Raw genomic sequence first — 20,773 nt, forward strand, 5'->3', positions numbered from 1 at the left:
CGGCCAATTGGCCAATCAGCCAGGAGGATATTTTTTTGTTATTTATTTATTTTTACATTTGTGGGAGGGTGGGGAGCGGAAAGGGAGGGGGAAGCGGAGACAGCCACGGGGACCGAGGGGAACACCCCTGCTGGCATCGGGAGCAGCCACGGGCACTGGGGGAAAGCGGGGATCGTAGGGCAACCAGGACGGGAGGGGGGGGGAGACATCGCCCGCTGTCATCTCCTGCCCCACGCATGCAGCCACAGGGACAGGAGCGGAACCGGAGGGCAAGCGGGACAGGGGAGGTGGGGGAGACATCGCCCGCTGTCATCTCCTGCCCCGCGCGTGCAGCCACAGGGACAGGAGCGGAACCGTGGGACAGGGGGGGAAATCCCCTGCTGTCATCTCCTGCCCGACAGGAGCGGAGACTGGAGGGGATGAGGGGGGAAGCGCGGGCAGGAGACAGGGAGCAGCCATTACTTACCCCTGCAGAGAAGGGCTCCATTCCGCGTCACGACCAATTGGCCAATCAGCCAGGAGGATATTTGTATTTATTTATATATTTTAAAAAAAAAATTTGCGCAGAGCAGGGGGAAAAAGTAGCTGGCCACCGGCCAATTTCCGTTCGCGCCTGGCGAGTGGGCGACCGGGTTTGTCGAGCACTGTATATATATATGTGTGTGTGTGTGTGTGTGTGTGTGTGTGTGTGTGTGTGTGTGTGTGTGTATCTGTATATATATATATATATATATATATATATGGATGTATGTATATATATATATATATATGTGTACACACACACACACACACACACACACACACACACACATATATATATATATATATATATATATATATATATATATATATATATATATATATATATATATATGGTCTGCAACCCCGCCTTTCCCCATTATCACCCAGCATACAGCACTTCCACTGCAGCAAGGGATTCTGGGAAATGACATGCAAATGAGCACACAGTGTCACTTTTTGCCTCAAAAACCATTTTTAACATGGTTCCCTATAGGCTTAAGCTTGCTGCATGGTCACAGCTTTGAGCACAGCCAGGGTTAAGGTGCATACCCAGAAAACCACCCACAGACAGCTGTTTCAACCTTGATGGGTCTCATCAGTGTGGGGTTGATTTTAACTAGGTATGCAAAAGAGGCTATGGGATAGGCTATACCATAATACTGAGTTAAGTTATGGTGAGTAAAAAAAGTGACAAAAACCCTCCACAGGAAAGCAAATATGCAAATACAACTGTATGCTCATCTGCATGTCTTAGGCAGGTCTGCAACCCCGCCTTTCCCCATTATCACCAAGCATACAGCACTTCCACTGCAGCAAGGGATTCTGGGAAATGACATGCAAATGAGCACACAGTGACACCTTTTGCTTCAAAACCATATAAACCTGTTTAAGACATGCAAATGAGCATACAGTAATATGTCCTTTTGCTATATGATTTACTGTGGAGGGTTTTTGTGGCACTGTGTGCTCATTTGCATGTAATTTCCCAGAATCCCTTGCCACATTTGAAGTGCTGGGTGATATTTGGGAAAGGCAGGATTGCAGACCTGTCTAAGAAATTCAGATGAGCATACAGTAATATTTCCATTGTGTGTGTGTGTACATGTATGTATTATGTACACATATGTACGTACACGTGTGTATGTGTATCTTTATTTATAAAGAACCCACAGAGTACTCAGCGCTTTACGATAGAGACAAAACAGTACAGGGTAGTGCAACAAACAGTCGGACAATAGGAAAGGAAATCCCTGCCCTGGCGAGTTTGCAATTGATATATTTCTAGGTGTTCTTCTCTCACCCAGATGGAGCTGAGGAATGTGTTCTCCGGCCGTACCGTTTCCGCATGGAGGAGGTGGAGGGGTTTCGATACCGCTGCCGGGTCAGTTCCATACCATCCAAGAAATTACCAAACTGAGCTCCGTCTGATGCCCCTTACATCAGATTCCCATCCTTAGCTTTATTTTATTTTCCGAGATGTTTTTCACTTTGATTTTTAAAGGCCCAAAGCCTTTTATGAGCAAGACTTAAGCGGTGAAAATAGACCCTGTATTGAAAGTATGTTGTATAGGCCGCACTACCTAATGTATTAAATATATTAGGGATACAAGTACGCAGTGGGTGCTGGGGAACAATGCAGAGACCCCCTAATCTCTCCTAAGGACATATAGAACACAAAATTTTTCCCGCACTCCAAATGAATAAGAAAGAATCAATGATACTTGAAATGCTGATATGTATTAATGAGCAAAAGTGAAGAACATGAATTGACAATGTACAAAAAAACGCACATATAAAACCCCCTGAGTCTCACCGCACCCACTTCCTTCCCTGTTAGGGATTTCTTTATCATCTCTGTAGGCGGACGCTCACAGAGGTATGCAAGGGAGACTGGTTATGGTGAAATTAAATAAGGCTTTTATTGCGCCTGTTTCCTTAACATCAGGAAACCATCCAAACAAGGGGTAAACAAAGCTTCTATTCACTTGGGAGAATTTCTAGTGAAATACTATGCAATCCACAACTCCCTTTAGATAAGCATGTCTCCCAGCCCTAAACATATAGCATGAAATGAACAGATATAAAAAGTCTTATAAATGAAAGTCTTATAAATGAAAGTCTTATCTGTTAGCTGGGCTGCCGTAGGGGAAGCTTCTCTGCTCTCTTGGAACCGCACCCTTGTGTGCACAGGAAATGTCAGGCTCCAGATTAGAATCTTGTCCCCTTTGTCTTGTGGTCAGCTTGTCGCTCAAGACATCTGTCCTTCCTTGGTTCAGCCCAGTTGTGGACTAAGGAATCTCTGCTCTGTCTCCAAGTTCAGCTCAGTTGTGAGCTAAGGAGTCTCCCTTCCTGTCTCAAAAGACAGGCTTTTCTAAGCAATCTAATCAGGCAGGTGGTGTTTGTTAATTGACTACCAGCAGTTAACCACCACACTGCTGGATTAGAGGCACATTACTTGAACAGGGATAACTCCCCTGTTACATACCTCCCCTGTTTGTGGGAAGCTCGGGCTTGCCACGGCCAAAGCCCATCCTTCCACTCTCATTCTAGATATCTCTGTCACTTGAATGAGAGTGGATGGAGGAAGAGAACCCTCAGTTCCGCTGGGATAGGAGCCCTTTCTCCAGTTTATTCGTGTCTCCTCCCGAAGGTGCTTGAGATCAGCACTCCTCAGTCGCTCGAGGGGGACTTTTTCTAAGTATAGTCTTTTTGCTATGTGCGCGGTCATGAGATTTCCCTTGCGTCGGGTGCTCGTCTTATTGTAGGCACACTGTATAGCAGTAGTTGCAGAGCGTTTAAAAACAGCCCTTTGAGTTTTCTGCTTTTGAAGCTGTCTCTCTGCCATTTTCCCATTCAATGGGGTTGCTAGTTCAGCCTCTTTGGGATTAAGTTGTAATTCCACACCCACTTCCAGAGAATGTCCCATCTTTTCAGCTTCATCAGCTAAGGATTCTTCTGGTTTTGGTTCAGCACGTGTACCTTCTTTTATTGCCTGTTGGGTGGCTGAAGATTTTACTAGTGCTTGTTTAGGTGGTTCAATTTTTGCAACCTTGTCTTTCAGACGAGCGGTATTTCCAGCTCTCACTGTACCTTAGTCTTCATGGGTTTTTGTGGCTGTGGGACACTGACGCTTAGTCAGGGTCAATATTTGTCTTTGTAGAACTTTCATCTCATCCGCGAGAGATCCATGTTTTTTGAGTGCGACTTGCAAGTCTCTTCTCAGGGAATTTATCTGCACGCTTTGCTTTCTCTGAGCTTGCTTCCACATTTTTTTTTTATTACTTAAGTTTTTATTCATCATTTTTCCAAAAGTAAGAGGGGTACAAAAAGAAAAAAAAAAGGGGGGGGGAAGAATACAACGGTACAGAATTGCAAATAGTCTGATTACACATTAGGAGGGGAGGAGAGTATGGGAAGGGGGGGGGAAGGGGACAGCATTTGAAACCACGTAACATATTAACTACCAGGCGAGTTACAACATAAATCATAAATCATAAGTCATAAATCACTCTGTTCAGAATAACCTAGTCTAAATAAGGGGATAGACCTGCATGTCTAAACCAAGGGGCCCATGTTTCGAAGAATTGTGAAGTGGAACCAGTTAGGTAGGCAGTGAGTTTTTCCATGTAGACAATATGCCAGATTTTGTTATTGATTTGGTTTAAGGATGGGGGAGTCGGTTGTTTCCAGTTTTTGGCGATGGTGCATCTAGTAGCATTTAGAATTTGGGAGATAACTTTAATTTCTTTTTTGTTACAATTGGCCATTGGTTTTCCCAAGACTGTATAGATCGGGTCCTGTGGGACAGTGATTCCCAGAACCCTGTGTATTAAAGCGAACACTTCACTCCATGTTCGCTGAATTTTTGGGCACGACCAAAATATGTGCAGTATAGTCCCCCTTTCGCCACAACCACGCCAACATAAAGGAGAGACACCCGGGAGAAAGGAGTTCAACCTGGTGGGAGTCATATACCATCTATATATTAGCTTGTAAATATTCTCCTTAATCACCACACAGGAGGAATTTTTGGAGGCCGCCTCCCAGACATCTTTCCAGACATCAAGGTCCAAATTGGTATTTAACTCCTCCCAGGATGTCATATATTTATCAGGGATTTGGCTATTTTTGACAGGCGTCAAACTATGGTATAGCCTTGAAGTAATGCCCTTCTTAACAGGCTGACGTACACACCAGTCTTCATATAGCGTTAACACATGTGGTTGGTTTGGCTTGTAGATGGATTGGATGTAGTGCCTAACTTGGAGAAATCTGAAGAATTCAGAGGAGGGAATATCGTGGCTCGTTTGTAATGAGATGAACGGAGGGACTTTACCTTTGGTGAGAATATCATTAACTCTTAGGAGTCCTTTTTGGACCCAAAGGTTGGATTGTTGGTTATTAGTGTAAAAAGGGAGAGAGGGATCTGAAAACAGGGGTTGCATGAGGGATGGGGTACCAGTCTGTTGGAACCTAACTTTAAGGGAGTCCCAAAGATTACATGCAAAAGATAACACCGGGTTTGTGTAAACCTCAGCTGGTCTGGATTTTCTATTAAGCCAGAGGAGAGTCTTAATTTCGCATGGGGAGCAGATCGATTCTTCTAGTTCAACCCATCTTTTTTCGGTTGGGTTTGAATGCCAACTAACTAGTTGCCCTAGTTGTGCCGCTCTATAGTACTTTTGTAGATTTGGGAGGGCTAAGCCTCCTAGAAAGGATATCTTTGCGGACTCTAGGACGTCTATGTTGCCATACAAATTTCAGAATTTTATTTTGAATATTGTTTAGATCCTTCTGACATATCTTAACTGGGAGAGTTTGGAACAGGTACAGGATTCTAGGTAAGATGTTCATTTTAATAGTGGCGATCCTTCCAAACCATGAGATGATGTAAGGATTCCAGGTGGACAAGTCTTTTGCAACTTGGTCAAATAAAGGTTTAAAGTTTGTTTTGTATAGGGATGAGTAGTCTTTTGTTATTTGAACCCCTAAATATTTAATGTGGGTCTGGTTCCATTTGAAGTCAAAATTAAGTTGAAGTAACTTTACCATATCCTTGGGAAGGTTTAAGCTTACAGCCATAGATTTAGAGGGGTTAATTTTGTATCCTGAGAGGGAGCCAAACTCCGATAGAGCTTGGAAACGGTTGGGGAGGGAGATAAGAGGGTTTGAGAGCGTCAATAGTATGTCATCCGCATAGAGAGCTATCTTGAATTCCTTCTGTCCAACATTGATACCCGTGATATTGGGGTTCCTTCTTATTTGGCAGGCTAGTGGTTCAATTGCCAAAGCAAACAACAAGGGGGACAGTGGGCACCCCTGTCTGGTTCCGTTCGATATTGGGAAAGGGTCAGACAAGGAGTTATTTGTTTTTACTATGGCCGTTGGAACAGAGTATAGCGTGTTTATGCTGTTTAAAATTTTGGGAGTAAAACCCATTTGTGAGAGTGTGGCGTTCATAAACTGCCAATCCAGCCGATCAAAAGCTTTTTCAGCGTCTAGTGAAAGTAATAATGATGAGCGTGAGGTTTGCTTTGCTACATGTATTAAATTCACTGTCCTCCTTGTGTTGTCAAGTGCTTGTCTGCCCAAGACAAAACCAACCTGGTCCGGATGGATCAATCTTGGAAGAATATTGTTTAATCTAGTGGCCAAAATTTTCGCGTATAATTTTAGATCTGTATTTAATAATGATATAGGTCGATAGCTAGAGCACATCATGGGGTCTTTTCCATCTTTTGGGATTACTACTATGGTTGCTCGTAGCATATCCCTGGGTGGGGGGAGGCCTAGAAGCATCTCATTAAATACTTTGGTTAAGTGTGGGAGGAGTATTATGGAGAATTTTTTGTAGTAAAGATTTGAAAATCCATCCGGACCAGGGGCCTTCCCATTTTTCAAAGATTTGATAGCCTCCAAGATTTCAGGGGGTTCTATAGTTTTTTCAAGATTTATTATATCTTCTGGTTCCAGCGTGGGGAGCCGGCATTGAGTTAGAAAGTTTTGAATTTTTTTCGCTTTTTTGTTTTTAGCCGATTCTCCCACTGGGCCAGGCAGATTGTAAAGAGATGTATAATATTCCTTAAAAGCGTCACTAATAACTTTGTGGCTATTTGATATCTTTCCATTCTTGGTATAAATATTATGGATCCTAGCTTTGACCTGCTTTTGTTTTAGCTTACGTGCTAGCATTTTATCTGCCTTATTGCTTTTTTCATAGTATTTCTGTTGGGTCCATCGTATAGCTCTCTCTGCGTTTGTCACTAACAAAAGATTTAATTGCCCTCTAACTGAGATTATTTGTCTATAGTTTTTTCGGGAGGGATTTGCTTTATGGATACTTTCTAGTTCTGATAACTTTTGTGTTAATGTCACAATGTGTTCCGCTTTTTCCTTCCTTTTCCGAGAAGCCAGAGCGATTAGCTTGCCTCTAAGCACGGATTTATGGGCCTCCCATAGGGTAAAAGGGGAAACGTCCGGGGTGTTATTTATATCAAAATATTGGACCAGTTCCTCTTCCAATTGTTGGAGATTTTGTGGGTTCGACAATAATGATTCATTTAGGGACCACAACCTTGTTTTGTTTTTGGTGGTGAGGCCATCCAGTTTAGTTATAATTATAGAATGGTCCGACCAAGCAGAGGGGGCAATTATTGCTGAGGAAATGTTATCGCTAATTTGTTGGTGAGCTATTATGGGGGTGAGAGAAGGAGAAGTCTTTTTCCTTGTTGTTCATTAATCTCCAGGAGTCTACCACCATCAGATCCTTGGTCATGGATACGAGACCACGAGTTGAGGGAACTATCTTTTGTGGTGGTGGGAGACTGGGAAATCTATCTAAATTTGGGTCCATGATTGCGTTTAAATCCCCTGCAAGAATTAGAAAACCTTTCTGGACAGAGTTTATTAAATTTGTGAGCTCCTGGAAAAAGGATTCTTGGTTTTCATTAGGGGCATATATGTTAGCTATTGTCACATGGGTAGAGTCTAGTAATCCTGTAACAATTAAAATTCTCCCAGCAGGGTCATTTTTAATTTTGTCTATTTTGAAATTTAGATTTTTGTGGAAAAGTGTAGCCACCCCATTTTTTTTTGTATGGGATGATGAGTGATAGATTAGAGGGTAATCGCTACTGTACAGCTGTGATTGATCCTCCTTTTTCAGATGCGTTTCTTGTAGCAAAATGATATCTCCTGCTAGTCTTTTGGCCTCTGAAAGGGCTATTCGTCTCTTACGGGGGGTATTGAGGCCCTTGGTGTTTTGGGAAATTATATTAATCGGCATAGTGATGCTTGAAAGGTCTATGATACAGGTGAACAGAGTGATGACCTATATATAGCAGAAGAAACAGAATCTTAACTATTGTAAACAGTCTGTATCGTGAACATACACCTTGAGAGATACACATATTAACTTTCTGCAGTAACAAATGCTTGTAGAACTGGGGGAGGGTGGACAGGGTAGGGTGGGGTAAAAAGAGGACCCCGGTTTCCAAACTATGTTTGGGGGGACCAACCATCTCAGGTCCCGTGAAGCGAGTGTATCGCAGTCACGGGATGCGCAAACCTGTGGGGGGCGGGTTGCAGCCCAACGGCTTAATGCCACAGTGCTCCTTTGTTTGGGAGCCAAATTTTCAGAAAACAAAAGCAACACCCCGGTAAGTACGGGGCAGATTGTGTGTGTAGTCTTACACATCAGGATACAGAAAAACGAGGGGGAAAGGGAACATCGTAACTATTTACATCACCTTATCTTTCCTTAGTTTTCTCACATTGAGTAGATCAGACTGGCATCCAGTGCTCGGCCATCTCAATATCTATATTTAGTCTATAGGGGAGGGGAAACACAAACGGAACAGTGCAAAGAATAAATAACATAGATATCCTGCATCCAGGACATACCTTTACCCAGGAAACGGTTTCGAATTAGGCCGAGGGTGTCCAAACCCGCGCCCCGAGAGCCACCAGCGGGCCGCCCCCCAGCACAGGCGGCCCATCCAGCGACCCAGTCAAAGACAGAGCCACCGTCCGAGCCACCCGCACCGAAACAGGGACACCCACAGAGGCCGGCCCGCCTACGGCCCCCGAGGACCGAGCCTGAAAACCCCCAACCCGGGCCAACATGTGTCAACTGCACAAAACATTCAACTTAGATCAGGCTGTCTATCAGTTTCTAGGTGCTTTGGGACTTTCGGTCCATTTAGAAACAGTCAATTTTGAATAAAACATTTCCAAAGCAACCCTCGTGGTAGCCTGTATTTTAAAACTAAAACCTTTCACAGTATGGGAAGTTATCTTCGGGAGATTCTTGATAACCAGAGCACCTTGGTCATTGGGAGTGGTTCAAGTTAGTGAATTGACGCCAGGTGTCTCCACTCCTGTTCAAGAAAAAGAGCTTATCTGGAGTAAACGACAAGTTCAGCTGTGCCTTATGTTCCGAACAACATTCCGCCATTCTGTAAAATTAACTAGAAACTCAATAAATGATCAGCTCCAAATTTCAAGCGGGCTGGTTCTTTTCTCTTCGTGAAGTCGGGGTCTTTACCCATGCTGGGCGTTGTTGTTTAGGTGGGGGCTGGGCCCGCTGGGAGGCCTCCATGTCCTCTGGCTCAAGGAGACCCATTGCTCGCAATTTCTCTTCACCTTCTTCTGGAGTGAGAAATATATGTGTTTGTTCTTGGTAGGTAAATATTATCTTGCACGGAAAACCCCAACGGTAGCGTATTTTACTATTTCTCAGTGTGTTTGTGACCTGAGCGAACATTTTACGCTTGTTCAACGTTGTTTGAGCCAAATCTGGGAAAATGAGAAGCTGGACGTTGTCTTGTTCTATCCTTGGAACAGATCTAGCGGCTCTCAGTATCTCCTCCTTGCTACGAAAGTAGTGTAGACGTGTAATCACATCTCGTGGTTTTTTTTGGGTCCAGGCCTCTAGGTCTAGGCAGTCTATGTGCTCTGTCCATCTGTAGTTTGTCCTCCGTCATTTCTGGTACCAAAGACCCAAAGAGCTGGATGAGATATGCGTCCAATTGAGCATTGTCCACTTCCTCCGGGACTCCCCTGATCCGCAGATTATTGCGTCTTGATCGGTTTTCCGTGTCTTCCAATTTTTCGAAAATTGTTTTAACTTGCGTTTTTAACTCGTGGATTTCTTGGGCTTGGATCTCCTGGGCAGAGGCGGTGGTGTCCACTTTCTCCTCCAAGTCCACGATACGGTCTCCTATAGATGCTATTTCCTCTCTGACACTCTGACGGAAACTCTGCATCTCGGAGCGGAAGGAACTTTTGATGTCTTGGACAAACCGCAACATTTCTTTGCGAGTAAGCGGAGTATCTATCTCTTCTTCGGAGTCGGGTTCTGGTTCTGCGTCTTCGCCAGCGAGAGACGCGTCTTGATCTTTGGTTCCTGTCTTTGGTTTTTTAAAGAAGAGGGCGGCCTCCCGCGGGTTTTTTTTTGGTGTTTTGGTGGGTGGCATATTTGTTGTTTATAGGTCGTTATTATATATACTGTAGAATTGAAGCTGATTTTGTTTGGGTGATGTAAGTTCTGTATTTCCTTTTTCACCTTGACATGAGCCCCCTCATTCCTAAGGCACCATGCTCATTCACATTTTTTTTCCTTTTAGGATTTTTTTTTTTTTTCTTTCCAGAAGGGTTACACAGGGCCCAATATTCTCCTTGTGTTATGTAGGTAGGTAGGTATTGGGGCTGAGTTGGAGTGGGGAGAGAGTGTGCTAGTAGAAACAATGCAAAGCTCTGTTTCAATTGTCAGACACTGAGTTTATTTGTGTGTGTTTGTGCCTTTAACTCTGGCCAGCGGCGGCCATCTTGGATCCGGCTGGGACACAGCTGCGTTTCAAGCTGGAACGCATGGATGCCTCTCCCTCTCCACCTCCCCGGAGCTTCTCCCTCTCTGCTCCCCTCTCCGCTCCCACTACTGCTCTGGGCCCTCTCCTGTGCCTTCTCAGCACCACGCTGATCTCCCACTCAAGGGACTGTGCACAGCGGGTGAACTCAGAGACCCTGCCAGAGAGCTGCTCAAGATGGCTGCTCCTCCCTCTTCACTGTGCAGCGGCATCCATTTTATCCCCGGGCCGGCTCGGCGCTCCCCACCTCCGCTGCTCTGCGTCACCCTGCCCCACCAGGAGCAAATTACGCCGCACCGTGACCCAGCTGGGGATACCTTGATCCCCTGGGGAATTCTTCTGGACGGCGGGCCCCCCAGGGATCCCGGAGATGGTGACCCCCCCTCTCTTGGTGCCGATATCGGTGGCAAGATGGCCGCTCCTCTCCGTCCCCAGCCCCGAACCCCTCTCTCTTCAGGTATGTTTAAAAGGCTTTTAATGGGATGGGAGAGGATCCTCGTGGCATCCAATGCTGCTGGAAGCCAGGGAAGCAAGGAGAGTCCATGCGCTGATTTAGTGGTTGTGATTATGGCCCAGTGCTGCAGTGAATAGCAAACTGAGTGAGTGTGACCCCTCTATTAGCTGCGTTTTGGGCAGGGGTGTTGGTTTTACTTACTCAGTTAGTTGCCTTGGGTATGTCCACCCAGAAGTAGTACCCACAGCTGTCCCGCTGGCCAAGCACAAGAAGGAAGAGAGGGTGATGATCAGTTCCAAATCGTGTGCACTGCGGCCTTGAGGAGCGCAGCCCTGTCAGCCAGGTCCTCAGCCACTCTTATTTTCTTTTTATTTTGGAGGGGTTAGGTAATGATTAATGTGGTCACTTTTGGTGTCAAATTGATCTTTGCTTCAGGGAGTATCTGCTGTTATAGAAATTTGTTTATTTTGGTCAGATTTAGATAAGGATTGCTCCGGATTAGTTTTCTGTATTGGAGGAGCCTCAGATGAAAGCAGCCATCTCCATCAGGCTCCAAGCCACGCCCCCTTGCTTCCACATTTTTATTGCATTGTGAAGCACTATGAATTTCTTTGCTCGGGCCACAGTTACTTGTTTTAGTTTCTGGACCTTCTTGTGCTCCCTTTTGTGCCGGGTCACCTGGGTTCTAAGCTTGGCCTCTAGCGATGCTTTGGTGACGCTCAGGGTAGCCTTCAGTTTCTCATGCTGCTTTGCGGGGACATACTGGGTAATCAGACGTTCCTGCAGCACTTGAATTTCTTTAACAGCCTGCAGATTGTCTTCCTGCAGAGTTCGCTGCTTCTCCTCTGCCTTCTCGAGGTGCGTACGCAGACCTTGCAGTTGGTGCTCTGCTTCAAACTTCTCACCTTCCAAAAGTCTATTTATTTCTTTACGCTCGTGCAGCTTTTCATTCTTTGAGTTTTAAGTTTTTTCTTTTTAATCTTAAATTTTCTCCTTTTTAAGTCTCTGTACTATTCAGGGCCTCCTTGCAGGACTCCTTCCATTTACGCACATCTGCTTTGAGAATTACAGTCTCCTGGCGTGAGACTTCCTTCTCTAGGTTGAGGGTCTGCAGCTCCTTCTGAGAGACTTGGAGATCTGTATTAAGATTGACAATCGTTTCTTTAGAAATGTCCAGCTCCTCAGTGAGACTGTGTAGTTCCTTTCTGGAAACTTCCAGGTCTGTGCGACAGCTGTTGGTCTCATGATGTGAGGCATCCAGTGCTCTGCGGAGTGTATGAACCTCTTACTGAGATACGTCTACGTCTGTCCGGACACTCTTGACCGACTGTTGTGAGGCATTCAACCCTATGCGAAGAGTGTGAACCTCTTGCTGGAAGACTGCCATCTGCTTCAGTGCCTCCTCATATTTCCGCTTCAGCTTAGCCATCATTATATCAGATTGGCTCTGCTTTTCATCCATGGCGGAAATAGTAGCGTTTGTAGTATCTAGCTCAGTCTTGAGATCGTCCAATTCTGTCCTGGCCAAAGAGTACATTGTGAGCACATCTTTCTGTAGCTTCACGTTATTTTCCAGGAGCCGATCACAGTCACGCCTGGCATTTTTCAGGGCATCCTCAGGGCTGGTCAAGGGATCGACACTCACTGGTTCCGGCTCCGCTTCCCTGGGATGGTTGGTTGGGGGTTCCTCACTACTGGCACCGGACAGACACTTCTTTGGGGTACACGACTTCTGCCTTGGGCCCTCTGGATATTCGGTTAACCGCGGGACGAATTCTCCATTTTCTCTAGGCTGCAGGGCATCTCGGTCCCCCTTTTCTCCACAGGATCTGCGGACGTCTCTGTTCCTTCCACGGTAAGTGAAGAACCGCTTTTCATTTTCTTTTTTCGCCTTTTTGTTTTGGATGACACCGTCCCCTCAGGGATACCGGGGTCTCCATCTTCATTCGAAATTTTAGCAGCGTCACTGGATCCACCTGGCTTTTCTTGCAACTGTAACAGCTGACCGAAATATTCGGTGATCCACTGCTCCCGCTCTTTCTCCTGCCGATCATATTTGTCATCATAGGCAGCGGTCTTTCCGGTTCGTACCGAGTTCAGGCACCCCCACCATTCTTGGGGTGTTTTGTGGGTGTGACTTGGTTTGGGTTCCCCATAAGAGATGTCTTCCTCCTCATCGGACTGGAAGGGCCACTGTTCCGTGGGGTAGGGTTCATTACAGGAATGCTGCATCTTGTCCTCCATTTTGGGGCTATCAGGTGTAATTTTCTTCCTGACCTCAGGAGGCGCTATTGCAGCTTTTGCCACGGTATTTGCTAGAACCAATTGTGGTAGTCTTGCAGGTGGGCATATTTTGCTTGTAGAGGTCGTGGCTCTCATGGGCATCTCTGTAGACTTTTTTTTTCTCTCTTGGGTAAGTTTACAATATCAACAGTACTGTGCACACATTTTCTCTCATCAGGTATACAGGATGTGCAGTTGCTAGGTAAAAAAGTATTTTTGCTTTACACCATTTACTTGCTAGGTGTAATCTCTCATTAGGTATGCTGGATGTGCAGTTGCTAGGTAAAAACTTCTGTTTGCTTTACACCATTTTCTTGCTAGGTACAATCTCTCTGCTTCAGCCAAATAATGTGATTTTCTGCTTGAGTTCAGTCTCAACTTTGGGTATTATGACATTCACTCCACACTTTGGGATATCGTTTACACAGCTCAGCAATTCCTTTTTTTTTTTTTTTAGTAGCCAATTTTACCCTCAGCACTTGTTTACTGAAAATTCCCCTGCTTCAGCACAGTCTTGCATCAATTTTCATATTTTTCTGCATATACTCCATTCACAACTGGTAGTCCTATGCGGTGTGGCAGCCTTTACTTGCAGAATCAGTACCGCTCGTGGGTCACTATCTGTATTTACTGCTTCAGCTAAACATTTGAAAACAACAAACGCCTATCCCTTTAAGGGCTAACTCACTTCTTGAACCCTGACTATGGCTGGAAGGCAAACCCCCTATTTCAATGACCCATATTACACTTTATTGTGATAGGCAAATAAGGTTTACCTGCTTCAGCAGTCTTTCTTTCTCTCCTCTTGGGATTGGGGAAAAGAGTCCATCTGTGGTTTTGTAAGTTTCTGTGCAGGTTAGATTTCCTGCCTGGGTGTGTATCACTTTAATTCTGGTCTCTGCTGCATGAGATTTTTTTTTTGTTTATGTTGCTCAGACTGTTTGTAGACAAAAAAGCACAAAAAAAATTCACAGCCAGCTCCGGTCCCTTCTAACTTCAAAGACCACCTCTCGTCCCACTTCGGACACCATATGTAGGCGGACGCTCACAGAGGTATGCAAGGGAGACTGGTTATGGTGAAATTAAATAAGGCTTTTATTGCGCCTGTTTCCTTAACATCAGGGAACCATCCAAACAAGGGGTAAACAAAGCTTCTATTCACTTGGGAGTATTTCTAGTGAAATACTATGCAATCCACAACTCCCTTTAGATAAGCATGTCTCCCAGCCCCAAACATATAGCATGACATGAACAGATATAAAAAGTCTTATAAATGAAAGTCTTATCTGTTAGCTGGGCTGCTGTAGGGGAAGCTTCTCTGCTCTCTTGGAACCGCACCCTTGTGTGCACAGGAAATGTCAGGCTAGAGGTTAGAATCTTGTCCCCATTGTCTTGTGGTCAGTTTGTCGCTCAAGACATCGGTCCTTCCTTGGTTCAGCCCAGTTGTGGACTAAGGAATCTCTGCTCTGTCTCCAAGTTCAGCTCAGTTGTGAGCTAAGGAGTCTCCCTTCCTGTCTCAAAAGACAGGCTTTTCTAAGCAATCTAATCAGGCAGGTGGTGTTTGTTAATTGACTACCAGCAGTTAACCACCACACTGCTGGATTAGAGGCACATTACCTGAACAGGGATAACTCCCCTGTTACAATCTCCCTCACTTTTTAGTGATGTCACATTTCCCCCTTCCCTCACCATCCCTCACCCTCCTGTTCATTTTATGTGATTTGCATTTTTTTGCACATTGTCAATTCATGTTCTTCACTTTTGCACATTTAATACATATCAGCATTTCAAGTATCATTGATTCTTTCGTATTCATTCAGAGTGCGGGGAACACTTTTTGTGTTCTATAGACCCTGTATTGTACAGTGGGTTTGTGGCTAGCCTCCCAACTGAAGTGATGTGATGGGCACCATTACTGTGTACATGCCTGTGATAGGCACACAGATTTTTTTAAATAATAAAGCAAGCCAGGTAGTTAAGTGGGAAGACTAGGTGGCCAAGGGGTTCTTATCTGCCGTCACATTCTATGTGGGTGACATCTTTTCAAAATAAACGTGTGGCAAAGAAGGAAGAGGGACCCACAATGCGTTGCAAAGCAAAATATAAAGGGATGTTATTGATGTAAAAAAAACATATATATATTTATAACTAATCTGCACAACGATGCTACACTGGCAGCAAAGAGGCTTATTATTGAGGGGCTGCAGTAATATGAGTTGGGGGTTAGCGTTAGGCACCTTGGATCACTTTAGAATGCAGCGCGGTCACTTGCAATGTGGAAGCCAGGGTAGGATTCCGGGCCTGGGGGGTCTCTGCTGGGATAATAGGGAGGGCAGGAAGATGATTGCCTTGTCTATTTGTGTGACCTGTGATGTCACTTCTGTGCAGGACGCCATGAGGTCAGTGACAAAACAGGCCATAAAGGAAGCACGTCTGAAAGAGATAAAGGAGGAGCTGCTGAACTCAGAGAAACTCAAGGTCAGCACCTCTGTATAGGAATACCTCCCCCTCACATCAGGGACTGTAAGATCACCCCCCTTCCCCCCCTCTCACATCAGAGCCTCTATAAGAGCGTGTCCTCCCCCCCCCCCCCCCCCCTACATCATCATTTTTGTATGTGTCATCCCCACCCACATCAGCGCCACTGTATAATACCGGCCTCCCTTTTATCTGTGTTTCTGTATCAGACTGTCCCCTCTTTCAGAGCTTCTGTATAAAAGCTTTCCCTCACCTCAAGCCTCGGTGTAAGAGCGTCCCCCTCACTTCAATGCCAAGTCATTCTCCCCCCTCTCTTTGCCTCTGTATATGAGCATGCCTCTCTCATACCAGTGACTGTATGAGAGTGTCCCCCTGTCCTGCCTTGGATTAGCACATTATCTCGAGGGGGTGTATCTATGCCTCTCTCTCTAGGAGAGCACCTGAGGATACTGACTCGGCACACGCAGTGACTCAACTAATCATCGAGAGAGCTACATGTCCCAGCTCTGAGTCATTGATGTGACCTTTGACCCCTCTGACCTTTTACCATAGTAACAATAACACAGCAACTCCCCTGCCTTATGACCTTTGGCTCCCCATCCCTCCCGTGCTGTAATGTGCTGCATGGCACAGTGCTATAGAGTATCTCAGGAGGGGCGGTCACTGTACAGTACATGTGTGATATCCACAGGGATATACTTGTTAACATTCTTAGGATAATTATACACTACAGCATTTGCAATGTGACAATTTTACTGTTTAGAGACACCCGTCGATCAGTAGCTATTTATCTATGTATATCTGTCTATGTGTGTCGATTGCTGTCTGGCGTGTCCTCGCTCTGCTGTCTGGCGTGTCCTCGCTCTGCTGTCTGGCGTGTCCTCGCTCTGCTGTCTGGCGTGTCCTCGCTCTGCTGTCTGGCGTGTCCTCGCTCTGCTGTCTGGCGTGTCCTCGCTCTGCTGACTGTCTCTCTCCATCTCTTTATTTGTAGATGTGTATCTGCATATCCATTTATGCCTCTCTGCACAAGGCATTCTTGTTCTCTCTCAATATCTTCTCACACTCGCTACATATCTATGTATCTCCCTCTCCTTCCCTCTCCGCAGACCTATTTTGAGGATAACCCCCGGGATTTCCACCTCCTACGTCACGATAAACCTCTGCACCCAGCGATCGTCAAACCTCACCTCAAAAACGTTCCCGACTACCTGAGTATGTTCTGCGCTCACCCCCTCCCTCTGCATGCAAACTGGGTACCCCCCCCTCCCCTCTTGCAGCCCTTATCCCTGTTGCTGTAAAGAAAGCAGTGGTACCGTGCGTTTATTCCGGAGAGCTAAATTCTGCTTGAATTTTTACTGCTAATCAGCTCTCATTCTGTTAAATTAATGTTTTTTTTCAATCACGAAAAAAGTGCCAGTTTTATAGCTTGGAAGAAACAAAAGGTTCCATCAGAACAAGGCTGTGACTGCAGCTCCCGCCAGGAGTGAAGGGGTTAAAGTCAGGCGCTGTGCGTGTCACAATGTATTTCTGTTCTTGAAGACATGCGTGTTAACTATGAAACTATATTGGTCTGTTTAGCTATCAGCATATCTTCCCTCTATCTATATCTTCGATCTCTCTTATTCTGTTTTGTTTATTCTCTACCTTGCTCTACCTGTCTCCTCTTTCCATCCACTTCATGTCTGTCCCTATCTTGCTCCTTTCTCTCTCTCTCCCTCTTTCCTTCACTCCTTTCCCCCTTCACTCCTTCCCCCCCTCTCCTCCTCCCCTTCCCCCTCCCTCTCTTTTTCATCCCTTTTCAGCTTTCAATCCCTCCTTCTCTTCCTGCTCCTATGTTTCTGTCACTTTTCCCAGCTCTTTTCCCCCAGATCTTCTCCTGATCTCTCCTCCCATCCACAGTACCCCCCACCCTGCGTGCTATCGCTGACCCTCTGGCCCTCAGGAGAAAAAGGAGGAGGGTGAAAACGGAAACCTCCCGAGCCCCAGAAAGGAGATCTAAGGTGAGGGCACCTTGTTATCTTTCGCCCATCTTGGTTAAGATGCATGCCACCATATTTAACCTCCCCTCTTTTTGGTAAAGCCTTTTCCTGCTTTTTGCGGTGATTCTTCCCTGCACCACCCCCTCCCCCTGAAGAGATTTTTGTAAAATCACATGACTTTTTATTTTATTTTTATTTATACCACTTTTAAAATGGCCACCGTCTCTGACACACACGAGCAGGATGACATGTTTATTTTGGGATGTTTTAGGAAGGCGCTGAGATGGAGAACCTCACAATACTGTGTTTGTAGATGTTTGTTTTTTTGACACTTGAGCTATCTCTCTGTGTAATATGACTCCCTCTCACGCTCTCCCCCACGCGCCTCCCCTCACAGTACCCGCGGACGCAAAACCCCCTGAGCAGCTTCAAATACACCACAAAGAAGAGACAGACAGCCGCCAACAAAGTGGTGGAGCAAACCTGAGCCTCCCCAGGTGAAGGAGGGGCCACCTTCATCCATGAAGGACAGGAGCGGGGCAAACGAATAGGACTGGACATTGATGCCTCAAATCGTGCCACCCCGTTCATTGAAGATAAGGGGGGGGGGGGGCTGCTCTGTGGTCAGCAGTGGTCATATCAATTTTGGAGGAGGCGGGTAATAGGGTGTCTATAAAATCTCTGCTTCACCTATCCTACCACTAGGACAGGTGAGACTGGAGGGGCAAAACAGGACCAGACAGCTGTCCCCTTGTCATGGACAGAGGGGGTCAGCACCTCTCACTCCCCCACCCTTGTCCTGGACTCTGTTTATACCCATCTCCTTTCTGCTGAGCCGTATGTCAATTGTGACCCCTTCTGTCTCTTATCAGGTGCCCCCTGCAGTGACTCATGCCCAGTCAGGCCGGCGATGAGACGGTTTCGTAACTCGGCCCTTTTAGAAGGAGCCTAATCTTGTCACTGCCAATGAATGCAGCAATCTATGGGGCAGATTCATCAAGTGCTGGTGCAGGTTTGCGAACCCGATATGCCTCTAACTATTCAAGTCAGTGGGTGATAACGCTGGATCGGGCACGCTAACCCGTACCAGCGCTTGATGAAGCGATCCCTGAGCGTTGTGTAATATTTTATCACTCAGAACAATGTAAATGCAGAGCAATATACCATGCAGAGCTATATACAGAGTGCAGCGCAATATAATAAGCAGAGTGATGTGTACGTATGCAGAGCAATGTATTTATGCGTAGAGCAGTGTATAATTGTACAGAGGTATATAATACATGCATAGCCGTGTATAAATTTGGAGCAATATGCGTAGCTTTTTGGAAGTGTGCAAAATTATACAATACCATGCAGAGTGATGTGCTGTTGATGCCTCTGGTCTGTGGGGATAAGTTACTTTATTTTCTGAGATGCAACAGTGTGTGACCACACACACACACACACACACACACACACACACACACACACACACACACACACACACACACACACACACTGCATTTGATTTGTAACAGATGTTTATTTTTCACAATGAGATCCCACACACACTATATAATCTGCGCTGGTTTTATTGGACTTGTTTAAGGCATCAGGCCTAATTGAGGCAGGAACACTAGCGATTCGAATGTTGCTGGAATTTGGGCTGAGGTATAGATCCATTCACAATGCTCTCCTTTTTTTTTTTTTTTTTTTTTTTTTTAATGCATCCTAAAAAAAAAAATGGACATTGAGAAACCACGGACAGGGGTTTTTGGGGAAGTTTTGGAATAAAAAAAAATAAAGGCAATGTCTGTAGAGAAAAGTATATTTTGAACAGTGCCATTTTAAAGCTCCCACGTAGAAAACCCCTGAAATGTGTTTATTTGTACAATGCTTCCATGTTTTCTGCATTTTTCACTGAAATGCCACTGTCATTCTCTGCTTTGGCGATTAAAACAAAAACATTATTTTCTTCGATATTTTAAACTGTGATTCTCTAAGGTGGTTTAGTGTTCAGGCCCTGATTTCTGCATTTTTGACCTCTGCTATATTTCCCCCAATCGGATGAGGGCCTCTAACCCACTGCAGATAAAGGCAGAAGACCAATGCATCTCGCGGGCATTTTCTTTGCCCTTGGCCCACGCTATTCTTATCGGAGAATCTGTAAAGATGAGGGGAGGGGGAAGAGAATGAGACTGTCTTTGCAAACTGTTGCTAAACACATGGCGACATCAGGCAAAAGGGAGAAAATCAAACCCCTCCCAAGTCTCGGTTACAAACCAACGAAAAATGATTTATTAATACTTTAAGGTTTTAAATTTCATAAATTCTCCAGATATAACCCCTTAAACATGTCACTATCATTAGTACACTTGGGTCGTAAGAGGGACTGAACCCTTAAACATGTAACGGGACTTTTCGGGTGTGATCTTCAAAGATGGCCACTGCTAGCTAAAGCTCCGTATGGGCATTGCACAACCTGCAGCCATCTTAAATTGATCTGGCCCAAAAAGGCAAGGAATTAATCTAGGTGGGTAGCCCAGATCAGAGGCTCTTATTTCAGGTGTCTATAGTCACTCTGGCCCCTCTACCTGGAAGTCACTGGTTGATTCACTGTATGTATATCTCTTTATTTATATAGCGCTTCACAGCAGTAATAAATGTCATATTAGGGAGAACTTTAGACAGAGGAGGGTGTTATGGTAAGGGTGTCTGCAAGGGGTCAAGGTCAGTGCATCTGAGATGTAGAGTATCAGCCAGCGGAGCTACCCATATGCTTTGTTAAAGAGGTGTGTTTTAAGAAGGGTCCTAAAGGTGAAGAGGATGCCAATCGGATATTGAGGGGCAGGACATTCCAGAGGTGTGAGGCAGTGAGCGAGCGGTTTTAGACGGAAGAGGGCTTTACATAGAGGAGGGGGTAGACAGAAAACATCCTTGAGCAGAAGGCAGGTGTATACTGTAGCGATAAATTACGGCTCAGATGTAAGGAGGGGCAGAAGAATGTATAGCTTTAAAAGTGAGGAGAATTTTGTAAGTGATACAGAGTTTAATAGGAAGCCAGGATAGGGATTACAGCAGGAGAGATGCGGAGATAGATTTAGGAGAGAGCAGCAGCAGCATTTTGGATAGATTGTAGGGGAGACGAGTGAGATGCAGGAAGGCCAGGCAGTAGAAGGTTACAATATTTGAGATGTCAGAGAATGAGGGCC

The 20,773-nt window shown here is 45.3% G+C and overlaps 1 protein-coding gene across 1 annotated transcript in view; it reads left to right on the forward strand.

Annotated features, from left to right (window-relative positions):
- DDX56 (DEAD-box helicase 56) overlaps positions 1-19,541 on the forward strand; it is a 36,616-nt gene extending 17,075 nt beyond the window's left edge. The window contains exons 10-14 of the mRNA XM_075601716.1: positions 1,827-1,903; positions 15,514-15,603; positions 16,710-16,815; positions 17,503-17,603; positions 17,980-19,541. Coding sequence (XP_075457831.1) covers positions 1,827-1,903; positions 15,514-15,603; positions 16,710-16,815; positions 17,503-17,603; positions 17,980-18,069 — 464 coding nt within the window. The 3' untranslated portion in view covers positions 18,070-19,541. The remainder of the gene's footprint in view (positions 1-1,826; positions 1,904-15,513; positions 15,604-16,709; positions 16,816-17,502; positions 17,604-17,979) is intronic.
- Positions 19,542-20,773: the final 1,232 nt, after the last annotated feature.

This window comes from Ascaphus truei, chromosome 5, assembly GCF_040206685.1.
Source record: "Ascaphus truei isolate aAscTru1 chromosome 5, aAscTru1.hap1, whole genome shotgun sequence".
Taxonomy (NCBI): domain Eukaryota; kingdom Metazoa; phylum Chordata; class Amphibia; order Anura; family Ascaphidae; genus Ascaphus; species Ascaphus truei.